General features: G+C 41.1%; 1 protein-coding gene across 1 annotated transcript in view; it reads right to left on the reverse strand.

Annotated features, from left to right (window-relative positions):
• Positions 1–9,158, reverse strand: part of hecw2a (HECT, C2 and WW domain containing E3 ubiquitin protein ligase 2a) — a 63,938-nt gene extending 54,780 nt beyond the window's left edge. Inside the window, exons 1-3 of the mRNA XM_076998505.1 lie at positions 8,997–9,158; positions 4,128–4,148; positions 3,290–3,755 (exon numbers count right to left, since the gene is read on the reverse strand). Of these exons, the coding sequence (XP_076854620.1) occupies positions 3,290–3,755; positions 4,128–4,148; positions 8,997–9,158 (649 nt within the window). The remainder of the gene's footprint in view (positions 1–3,289; positions 3,756–4,127; positions 4,149–8,996) is intronic.
• Between the last annotated feature and the right edge of the window lie 3,498 nt (positions 9,159–12,656).

Consider the following 12,656-nt stretch of genomic DNA (forward strand, 5'->3'; position numbering starts at 1 on the left):
TTGTGTGTCAGTGTGGCTGCCATACTGATATGGAGAAGCCATGTTTCCTAACGCCCACATCTACAGGCAGGGCACCATTAAAATCCTCATAACACACAGAATGTTCACCTATTTTCAAGCAGATTGATTTGTTACACATGCCAGACATGCATTTATACAGGACACTTGTTTCTCAAAACATATCCTACTGGTCATTCATAAGGAACACTGATATAAAGATTATTACTATTAATGTAATTATTTTAAACACTTGAAGATTCAGGTATAGCTTTTATTAAACAGAACATACTTTGGCTGCACTTTTAGAGTCACACTCAGGAATTACTCATGAGAAATGTTTGTTTATTGCGTCCAAACAGTGGCATAAAATATCTGCCCTTGTCCTTGATGATGTTTTAAGCCAGGGGTGGCCAAGCCGTCATAGACCAAGAGCCACTTTTCTTACTGTGTTACGGCAAAGAGCCACATCGTACAAACGCAAATGTAGTAATGCCGTGATTAAAACCCACTCGAGTGAAATTAGCGCCTCTATCATTTTTGAAGTAGAACTGCACGAGAGCTTCGAGTTAAGAAATACTTAGTGAGTTACGAATGGGTCCGGAGATTCTTAACTTACGAACGACTATAAGAACGACGTAAGTTACGAAGAGTTTCGGGAAACACTCGTAAATGTAAGAATATTCGTAAGTACGAGGTTACGAAGTACTTAGAGTTACGAACGTTTCGGGAAACCCACTCGTGGTCAGCTGATTTTTTATACACTTCCTCTCATTTGCTGTGGAGAAAGAGCCACCATTGTTATTGCAGTTACAGCTTTAATTAGCGTGAATATCAAATCACTGTCACTACACTGTGCCTATTAACGTACTAACGCCCATTTAAGCAAACACTGATTTGTAAGGATTCTTTAACTGAATAGACCTTGGAGAAGGGGAATTTTATATAGTTGATCAAAGATATATGTACATTGTGTGTGGGACATAAAGCTTCTTATAAGCACTCTGATTGTATCTTATACTGAGATACACAATAGAGTATATCCATACTTACAAGGCTGCAATGATTAGATATGATAGCTAATATCTATTTGTATCACAGTATTCAGGTGAATACTTTCTTGACCATCACTCACATTTACTTGTGTTGGCATGTAAATCTTTGCCATATGTAGTGTCATAAGCTTTTTGTATATTGTTACATTAAAACAAGATTTAAAGTAAATAATAGTACCATGCCCTCTGCCTAAGCAGTCCTCTCTGAAGGCATGAATGAGTCTGCATGTGGCCAACCCCTGTTAGGAATCCTCATTAGTAATCCCCGTTAGTAATCCCTGTTAGGAATCCTCATTAGTAATCCCTGTTAGGAATCCTCATTAGTAATCCCCGTTAGTAATCCCTGTTAGGAATCCTCATTAGTAATCCCCGTTAGTAATCCCTGTTAGGAATCCTCATTAGTAATCCCTGTTAGGAATCCTCATTAGTAATCCCTGTTAGGATTCCTCATTAGTAATCCTCATTAGTAATCCCTGTTAGGAATCCTCATTAGTAATCCCCGTTAGTAATCCATGTTAGGATTCCTCATTAGTAATCCTCATTAGTAATCCCTGTTAGGAATCCTCATTAGTAATCCCCGTTAGGAATTCTCTCAGGTATTTTTGCTGATAAATTGTAGCCCTATACAGTCTTATGCCTTATAACCTGTAGATGTTTTTGTCAGTTGTCCTATGACCAACTTAAGTTTTAGTACAAAAAGTAAAGATACACCAATGCAATAGATGAAAACTCAAAACATTTTAAAGTATCTTAAAAATGTATAATAATCTTAGAAATATATATAAAACCACTTTTCATGGTCAACTCCCTGATCTATAGGTTTTCTCTAGAAAATGCCAGTGCTTGTATCAACGGTAGTGCAGCAGTTAGCTGCTTCAACGCCTGATTAGAAAGAGTTATTTTCCAAAATTACTGAACCTGTTATAGAGTATTTATAACAGCTTTGCAAACTGTCCATAGATTTTCTAGCACATCTAGTTTGTGTTTGGAGAAAAGAGCGTACAGTGTGACACACTGTCCACATATGGCAATATAGAATACAAAACAGCAAAATGGCAAACTCAACAATGGAAAAATATATGAGCAACTATCAAGACAAGAACCAGCAGAGGGAGTAACATAAATGAAGCTGCAACGTCATCAACACACTGGCCTGCACTGGCCCTTTAAAGAGGAGCTGCGAGATTGATTATCTTCATGCTATTGAACGTCTGCTTGCTTGCTGAAATGCAGAGCTCCCCTGAGATGTGCATGTGATGGTAATGAAGTATCAGGGTGATAGCCTGGTCCAGAGCCCGGGGCAGCGCACCCACACAGATTCTTCATCTGCACTCATATTTTTGCATGATGTTAGAACTTGGGATTCTCGTCTTTAAGGGCATGAAAGGTGAAGGGTCAGATTCTACACAGCGCTTACAGCTAGGTACTGCCGGAAAGTTTGACTCAGGCATTAGGTGACCTCACTGTTCACGGTGTTGAATTACTGCAGCTTCAGCCCAGTTCTCCTTCTGTCAAGAAAGGTGTAAGAAGGACATGAAGAGAGTGGAGTGTTTTTGACACAGGGACATCCAGGCTTCCCTGGAGTCTGACTACAAGACTCAGATTCCAGTACAGAATCCAAAGGCGTCCGGGTCTCTACTGTAGCACAGAGAGGTTCTGAAGAGAATCAAATCAATGTGCCCCAAGGTTATCTTTAAAATGGCAGCAAACCCAAATCTGAGTAAGAACAGTATTCAACAAATAGATCATTTCACTGCAATGGTTGTTAATCGAGAGCTAATTTAGGGTGATCTGATCAAAATATACAGAGCACTTTAGTTCAACAATGATTCTGATAATATCTAATATAAACACATACTCATGCACAATGCAGAGTAGCCACAACCAGCCGAGACTAGCCAAAACCAGCCAGAGCCTGCCAAAACCACAAGAACAATCTTAAACCAGTCAGAACCAACCGAGACCTGCCAGCAAAGTCAAAACCTTTAAGGCTGCCTGAGTTACTTTAACATGTTGTTATTACTCTAAACTCACAAATCTTTCCAATCAACAGTTTATCCTCACTCTTACCACTTCATTAAGCCCATTAGATTCTCATTTCATTAGAAATTCTGGCAGTGTATTCATTTTTGAAATACTCCAAATCCTTGAAGAATGCAGGCCAATCGGTATACTGTACTATAGCACAAAGCAAAGCAACTATGTCAGAAGAAAGAGTGAATTCTGATGCGTCTCACCTATGTGGTAGAGCCCGATCCAGTCCGTGGCATCCACCTCCTCCTTGATGTCCCAGGAGATGACCAGGTTCTGCGCACGGCCTAGGGTGAACTCCAAGGTGGAAGCCGTGAGAGAGGAGCGGCTCTGTGAGCTGACCAGGTCCGTGTCGCTGTTGGCCCTGGGGAGTCCCTGCGAGGGAGCGCCGGCCGGGTCCGCAGCTCCGCGCTCCGCCAAGCTCCGTAGATTCTCTGGGCTGAGAGTGTGACGCAGTTGGGGGCTTCGTCTGCGCGTGGCCTGTTGGGTCTCCCGCGTGGCCAGGTGGTCCCGCCCCAGGGGCGCCACACCCGATGGCACCTGCTGGGAACGGGGTCTGGACGGGAGGACAGCGGTGGCCAGAGAGGGACGAATGGTGGCTGTGGGAGGGGGGCGCAGGGCCCACCAACTGAGGGGATCAAAAACAGCTATGGGAGGGGTACGGGTGAAAGTTCAAGAGCTCCAGATCCTGGACTTCTGTAAGGCAATACCCCTGAAGACAAAACAATACTCCTGTAGACAAAACAATACTCCTGAAGACAAAACAATACACCTGTAGACAAAACAATACTCCTGAAGAATGCTGCTTGGTAGAGATTACAGGAATGCCCAATGACTGTAGGGGTTTCTGGGTAAGAGCCTAAGGAAATACACTTTCCTGGCAGATATTCCGATGAGCGTTACTGTGGACAAGCTGAATCACCTCTCTCTCTCACTCTGAAGTCTTGAGCCAAAGTTCCTTGCTTTGGATTCATAAATATGATGCAGTTGGCTTTACATTGTAATCCAGTTCGCACTGCATTCCAAACTCAGGCCTCAGTGTACCTGCACAAATGCACCCTGTACCTGAGAATGCAAAGACAGACAGAGAAAGACAGATATGGCAGTACTTCTGATTTGTCTACATGCACAACAAAAACACCAAATAGTATCAGTAACTAAGGAAAGACCCACTCATCACCCCGTGTTTTACAAATGTTTACAGCAGTGTCCTCTAAAGTCAACTTAATCATTCCAGAAAACACACAAGTTTAAAAATGCAACAGGATGTTGATATTTAAAATTGTAGGCTACCCGCCTGAAAAATCTTGGATGTATTTGTGTACCCAAACAGAGTGAGTTCTCCACACAGAGCTGGAGAATATACCATATGTTGGCTTATCTTGAGGGAACCAGTTTTAAAACACCAATGATATATGCATCTGCATGCCAGCAAACCATTTGGAAAGCTTGTCAGAAGAAACCAAAAATTAGCCAGTGTCCAGTGAACCAGTGTCCAGTCATACAAGACTAAAACAGAGTTAAAATGAGCTTTGGTCATGCTGAATAGTTCCAGACACTGAAATTGCCCCCCGCTATGTGTAGTTTTAGGTGCAGTGACTGTGTTCTCCCTCTTGTGTAGTTTTAGGTGCAGTGGCTGTGTTCTCCCTCTTGTGTAGTTTTAGGTGCAGTGGCTGTGTTCTCCCTCTTGTGTAGTTTTAGGTCCAGTGACTGTGTTCTCCCTCTTGTGTAGTTTTAGGTCCAGTGACTGTGTTCTCCCTCTTGTGTAGTTTTAGGTCCAGTGGCTGTGTTCTCCCTCTTGTGTAGTTTTAGGTCCAGTGGCTGTGTTCTCCCTCTTGTGTAGTTTTAGGTGCAGTGACTGTGTTCTCCCGCTATGTGTAGTTTTAGGTCCAGTGACTGTGTTCTCCCTCTTGTGTAGTTTTAGGTGCAGTGACTGTGTTCTCCCGCTATGTGTAGTTTTAGGTCCAGTGACTGTGTTCTCCCTCTTGTGTAGTTTTAGGTCCAGTGGCTGTGTTCTCCCTCTTGTGTAGTTTTAGGTCCAGTGACTGTGTTCTCCCTCTTGTGTAGTTTTAGGTGCAGTGACTGTGTTCTCCCTCTTGTGTAGTTTTAGGTCCAGTGACTGTGTTCTCCCTCTTGTGTAGTTTTAGGTGCAGTGACTGTGTTCTCCCTCTTGTGTAGTTTTAGGTCCAGTGGCTGTGTTCTCCCTCTTGTGTAGTTTTAGGTGCAGTGGCTGTGTTCTCCCTCTTGTGTAGTCTTAGGTCCAGTGACTGTGTTCTCCCTCTTGTGTAGTTTTAGGTGCAGTGACTGTGTTCTCCCTCTTGTGTAGTTTTAGGTCCAGTGACTGTGTCTCCCTGTTGTGTTCTGTGTTTTTGTTGTTTGTAATAAACCTCTTGTGTTACGACGACTGCCCTCTGCTTCACCTCCTCAGTGTTACAGAAACTGTTTCATCCCATGAATCAACACAGGTGGTGGGTAATGACTTGTGTGCCTCCTGCTTGTAAGAGTGATGTTGTTTGTATTTCCTGCATTAATATCTTAACTAACACCAATTCTGGATGGCAAAGATGTATTTTAAACATTTTATCAAGAGTTTCATGTTATTAAGGAATCCAAGTAAAGCAATATCATCCACAAACTGAAACATAAATATCGGGTTCATAAAATTGTTAAACTGTTAGCATAGATATAACACACTGATGATAAAAACAACACCCTTACTTCATAAATATTAATCCTCTGAGAGTGATTTGTGAGAAATCCTTAAATTCCAACAACAATGCCCCCATTGACCCCAGGGTCAACCAGATGTGGAAAAAGAATATCTTCTTTTATATATATATATATATAGATACAAAGCAGAGAAAATCTATAAAAATCACTCTAGCATGAGCTCTAGGCTGTTGAAGATGACAGGTTATTTTATCACAGAGTGTAAGTGTAGCATCTTCATCTTCATCATTACTTTTATATGCAAACTGAAACATCTTTCTGCATCCAGCTTTATCTGCCCTGAGACTTTTATTTTATTTTTATTACTCTTTCAATAGTTTTGCACAGGACAGATGTCAAAGCTAAAAATAATTTGAAATTTTACAAGAGAAAGTAAATTTCCATGCTCTCAGGAAGATATGACATATTTATTATTAATAACACTTATTATTTCTTATTATTGTGATGTATTATTTTATGTCAGCAGAAAGTACAATGGAAATCAATATGGATGAAATATTATTAATATTAATATTATTATATTACTTTTTTATTCTAGATATTGTCACGCTACGGTCCCCGAACCCTTCCTTTGGGGCGTGTGTTAACGTTGTCTGCGTCTATTCGTCTGCGTCTGTGTACCTCCGTGGGTGCGGGTGCGTCTTGTCATTATCCGTCTCACCTGTGGCTCGTCTCGTCATCACGTGGGGTCGATGTGGTCTGTCTATTTAATGTGCGTTCGCGCAGTGTCTTGTGCTCGTCGTTGTCTAATGTTTGAGTCTACACGTTACGTGTGTATGTGTCTGTTTAGCGTGCGCTATTGCGCAATACCTGTCTGCATTAAAACGTGTCGTTGTGTCTGTGAAGCTGGATTTGTGTCTCGTCCTTCGCCTCGCACCCAACGTCACAGATATTAAACTGATAAGACAAACTACACTTCATAATTAAACATGATGTATGCAAACGTTTTAACAAAGTTGGCTTTGTTAATCTTTTTCATAGACTACAACTATTAAATGCCTTAATTCACTTGGTCTAATTAAAAAGGGTTTTGATTCAAAACATAATGTGGATCAAGAGGATATTTGAAGTTCCTGAAGACAGGTCAGGTCAGGACAGGACACCTGAAGGTTGTTACGAAGTGTGTTAGTTCACACATAATTGAGAATGGATGTTCCTTTTCCTACCCATTCTCAAGTTCCATGTCATCTTAGCAATACACAGTAGTAAACGTATTGTATGGTTCACAGAAATTATGTCTGTGACTGGCAGAAATGAAGATTAAGAAACTTCTCCTTGATCAAGGAATAGTTATTTGATTTCACCCAGAACAATCTCTTGCCTCTGACTAGTTCTGTCTTTGGAGAGAATTTCTTCCACATCAACATCATACACCTTACAAATGTAATAAAAATACACCAATAAACTCGGATCACCTTTATGCAGTACAGGGTTTCTATAGTGGATGATAAAGGACTTGAATATGCAGACATACACGTTTGTGTTTATTGAATTATTTAACAGGTCTTTGATGCAAATCATTTATCATCTTAAATGACAAGTAAAGTAGGCGATATGGAGGGTAAGCATGATCAATCGAGTATAATTCATGATTAGATCTGAAGAATTATATCATCAAAAATTATGCTTGCTATATAATGCTATATACTTGAAAATTATTTCAGAGCTAAGTAGCCTATGTATGAGAATAATATAGGTAACCATGGTGATTTTTATTGTTTTATTATTTTATTGTGTTTTTTTCAATGTTGATCACACTGAGGTCAAGTGTAAATCTGCATATAATGTGACATACCATTTGCCTGAAGTTGTGCACCTTATATTAACCTAGTCGGAGGAAATAAGATCCTCTAGATCTATGGAGAAGCTTTTAGAGATAACTTCATCCAGTCTGGGAGAATCTCTCAATCTGCCTGTGAGAAAACTAAACTGTACTGTGACCTGTGGAGCATCTCAGAAATCTCAGTAAAGACGAGAAAAAAAGAAAAGTACTTGTATATTGCCTTAATCTATATTAATTACATACATATAACCTTGATATCCTTATAAAAGACTGAGTAGTTTTCTGAAAATGACCTGTCACAGTTATTGGCACATGTACATGTGTTATGTGTGCCCGGCCTTTTGGAATAAGGGTGAGGGGAAGAACATGAGGAAGGGGGTGAGATACCTCCTTCAACCTCTCACCACGTCTCCTAGAGTCTTCAGTCCTGCGCTGTAGACTCTTATTCATATCACTCTGCAGATTTTTAAGTGCATTCAGCACAAAAACTTGATTTTGTGTTCAGTTAATCATTTTTTGTGAGTGAATTTGAAGATTTCTTGTGGACCATTGAGCTGTGGGGAGATCCAACCATAAACCACAGCAGACCTCCCAGAAGACATTACTAGGTCAGCTTCTTCTCCACTTGGTCTTTTCATGCCACGCCCACCTTATTTGTAGTTTCAGTCTAACAATTTGTATGATGAACTTTTTCTGAATAGTTTGTTGATATAAAGTGTCACTTTAATTATAGTTTCAGAAACCCCCGGAATGCAATGATCTCTTAAGTATGCAAAGATATGTAAATTTGTTTGTTCTGGCTTCATAAAAATGCTGATTTCAATTCTTTCAATGCAATACACTTTTGCAGTTTATATTCCATATATGGTCCTTGTGTACTGTAGGAGTGAAGGATGTGTTTTCAAACATGTGAAGGATGTGTTTTGAATGTTTACACATTACTTTATGTTTTTCAATCAAGTAAAAGAAATCCAGTTTTCCCTGATAGGCACCCTTTAAGAGGCCTTTAAGATGGGGGACCCTGGACTCACATGAATACAACTGTGTTTTCAGATTTGGCAACAAAAATAAAACCATCATGGAAAGCAAATATATGTTCAAGCCCGAGAGTTCTGCATGACTATACCCCAATAATAATAATAATAATAATAATAATAATACCCCAATAAAAAAAGAAGTCAAGAATGAATTCAAAGTCTTGGATATAGTTAAATCCAACCAGGGCTATTTAAAAAAATGTTTTACCTGTGATAGTTTAGATTTCTCCCATAATATGAAGGTAAAGCCAAACTAAGAACCAACACACATTTTTATAGAAAAGAGTTTCTGCCTCAATGGGAACAGCAAACTTCTGTCATCTACAAAATCCAGACAGCCCAAAATCCAGACAGCCCACGCACCGTCTGCTCCAGATTAAAATATGGATAGAGAGTCAGTGGAACAGCCATCACGCTGTCACCTTGTCCATTGTTGACAGTGAGGAAGGTGTCATGAATCTTCTGTCTGACGTAGCAGACAGTGCTCATGCCCTTTTTGATCTCAGTACAGAAGCTTGTGGGCATTTGACACAGCTAAATGGACATTTGGCAAATTTCTCCTCCATGTGCTCGGTGCACCAAAGCTGGCCAATTCAATTCTAAAGTCACAAACTGGATCTGTGCGCTGAGGAGGAGGTGATGATCACTTCACTCAGGAGATTGAAGGAGATGGAACTTGTTTTGGGAGGAACATTTCAATGTGGAAATATCAAACCTCCTCTGGAGAAGAGGACAGTGAGCTCACAGCTTGACAGCGGTGTTGTCTTATCGGCTGTTGGGATGGTGGCAGTGCTGGCTAAACTAACTCCAGTGTGTTTATACTCATTCCTGATGGAGCCATTGCGGAGATACAGACAAGATCCTCTCTGCAAAATGCTGATTTAATGACGGCCACATAATTTCTCCTGCCAAAATCAGTGTTGCTTAGCCCATGTAACGTAGCACTACGTGACAGCCCCTCTCTCCTGACGCCACTTCAGGTGTTTGCATGCAGAGAGCACAATAGCACAAGCTTGCACAATGAACCTGCAGTGGCGAAAGGACTGTTGCTCCACAAACTGCCCACTGATGCAAACCTTCCTGCAGTATGTAAATGCACTCAGGAACACAGAGAGACCTCCCCCATGTTGCACAGGCTGTAAGTCACAGTACTCATGACTGGTTTGTCATCAGCCGCATGTGAAAACTCTTTTTCTGCCTTGTTCCACATTCACAGCACTCTCTGCAGATCAAAGCTACACTCAAGCAAAAGAAACTTGGTGATTCTAGCACATGAGAAAAACATCACAAAGATCTGGGCATGAATCAGTACTTGCCAAGGCTAACCATAGACCTAACCACAGACCTAACCACAGACCTAACCACAGACCTAACCACAGACCTAACCATAGACCTAACCATAGACTGGTCTTGACACTAATTTCTATACGCTGGAAACTGGCATCTTTACTTCCCAAAGAACTGACTGCATTAAGCTATATTTGTACTGTTATAGATAGCCCATTGCCATCATATGGTGAATATTCTGAGCCAGTCATTTACTTAACATCAGCAACATTCAACATGCAGTGTGTGTGACTGACTAGCACTCAGTGGGCCAGCAAACATCTCCATGTCTCCATTCTAGGTTACTCTGCTTCACCTTTTCTGAGGTTTATATATAGAAATATACATAGAAAAATAATTTACCAAAAATTGGGCCTAGACAAGTTCATCATATAAATTGGCATCATACAGTCAGTGCTACCTCACTCTGTGCATTCTGTTCTAGTGTAGCCTACTGAACACCCAAAACAAACGTTTTCCTCTCTAGTTCATCAAACAAATGCTTATCATAAATGAAAATAAAAATTCGTTATTCTTTTTCACTGATTAATTGTCCAGGACCCCTAACAAAAAATGGATGTTGTAATTGTTTATTTATGTTCGTTGTTTATGTTCTTTATTTAGGAAAAGCCACATTCTGTATTATTGCCCTCGCAAAGATGATATCCTAATAACACTTCTGATATGTGCTGCAATTTTAAGTAACCCCCCCCCCCCACCCCAGCCTCCACTCATATAAAACAAAATACATCAACTCTGCAGACGGGTATAAAAGACGCCTTATAAAAATACAAAATCATATAGAAACGATGATATATCAAAATGAATCATTATAGGCAAAACATTTTTGATTACTCAGCATTGTGGTGTATTACGTCATAAAAATGTATCGTCGCTGGCCAGTAAACCGACTGGAGCTTAAACCCAGTATACCCAATATCCCCAGTATGCCTATCCTCAGTATACCCAATATCCCCAGTATGCCTAATATCCTCAGTATACCCGATATCCCCGGTATGCCTGATATCCCCAGTATACCCGATATCCCCAGTATACCCGGGTATACCCAGGTGAAAAGACGCAACCGTCACGAGAACCCTCTCGCACGCGCCACGGGCGCCACGGGCTGTGACGCGTGCGTGCAGGCGCGCGCTATGGTGCTGTTGACTTACACTGGGGATTCCCATCATATAGGAGATCTGCGTTCATGAACACATCACTGATCCCATCATGTAGGAGATCTGCGCTCATGATCACATCACTGCGCTGCATTAGGGGAAACCATCATCTCCATGCTGTGCTTATTTAACCTGTATTATTGTTTCTATACCAAGATCTTCATAGAGTAACGTGTACGGGGTTACATTACACAGCAATTACTGTGCGCTAATATTTGCTTAGTCACATGAAGAGTTTTTCGATGTGTAATTATTCACGGTTCTGTACGAAGAGTGACACACAGAATATTGTATAACATCTTACCTTGTGTGCATCGGTTTTCGACAGCCTGGTGCAAACGCCTGTAAAATCCCAAGTGGTGAACGTGCGCCTTGTAACCGGCGGCTTTGCACGGTGCATTGCTTCAATGAAACGATATTTCATAAGGCACCGTGTGTTCAGTGTTGCAGGCAGGCGCAGTCTCTCACGGGCCTTCTTTAGCCATGTAGAGGATTCTCCAGCTCATCGGAGCCCCACATCACGATTCACACAACACAACATTGATGGAACAGAATTCCTTCCCGTCCGGGTTGGACTGTACGCGTTTGCTTCACTTACCGTGGTGGAGCGGTGTGTGTCCAGCTTACGCCACCACACAACTGTTTTAATGCTAGGAATATTAATGCAGGAAAGTGATGCGATCCCCCGTGGACGTACATGGACGTGCATTTGTTTCTTGTGGTTCCTTCTATCTTCTCCCCATTCCCTGCAGTGCCCTCTCTCATATCACGCAGAAACGCTCCCAGCAGCGCTGAAGTATTTGAATAAGCTATAAGTAGCGCGTGTACACCAGCGGTGCAAGTTGCGCCTCAGCAGTTTTGCTGACGATAACGGTGCAAGCGCGAGGGTGGCGATCTGAAAATAACCAAGAGTCTCCTGCAGTGGCAGGAAGGTGCGCGCCGAACAGGACATTGGTGAGTTGGGTGTGCTCGTGAACACATCCCTTACCCCATCCATTAAAAACAGAACGCTTGGTATTTTGTCCATCTCGGAATAATTCTAATAACTAATGCAGTTAATGTTGATTGAAAACTGTGTACAATAGGACATCATACCATATTTATATTTATTTACACATAACCTTGATTAAAGTACAATTATTCATGGCGTTCACTGCACATTTAAATCCACAAAATTTGCTTGTGTTATTTTAGGTGTAAATGTTACAATTACTGAATAGCTAATTGGTTTATACAGTAATAGCAGCATATTCAAAAACTAAAACCACAGCATTTCATTAATTGGCGCTTGAGTGTACACAGCTTATAAGAATCAAGGCCTCCTAACTAAGAGTCTGATGGTAACCTATGGGGGGGGGGGGGGGGGTTATTGGTATCTCACTGGTATGTCTAGATGTAATTGTATAGATTGTAAAAGGCACTACAGTACAAAAATGATGCTGACAAGAATTGTATATTTTTTCCCCCATAATTGTTTGTTCATGACATCGACTACTGAGGGTTTGGATACAGGTGCGAG

Source organism: Brachyhypopomus gauderio, chromosome 3 (genome assembly GCF_052324685.1).
Source record: "Brachyhypopomus gauderio isolate BG-103 chromosome 3, BGAUD_0.2, whole genome shotgun sequence".
Classification (NCBI taxonomy): Eukaryota; Metazoa; Chordata; class Actinopteri; order Gymnotiformes; family Hypopomidae; genus Brachyhypopomus; species Brachyhypopomus gauderio.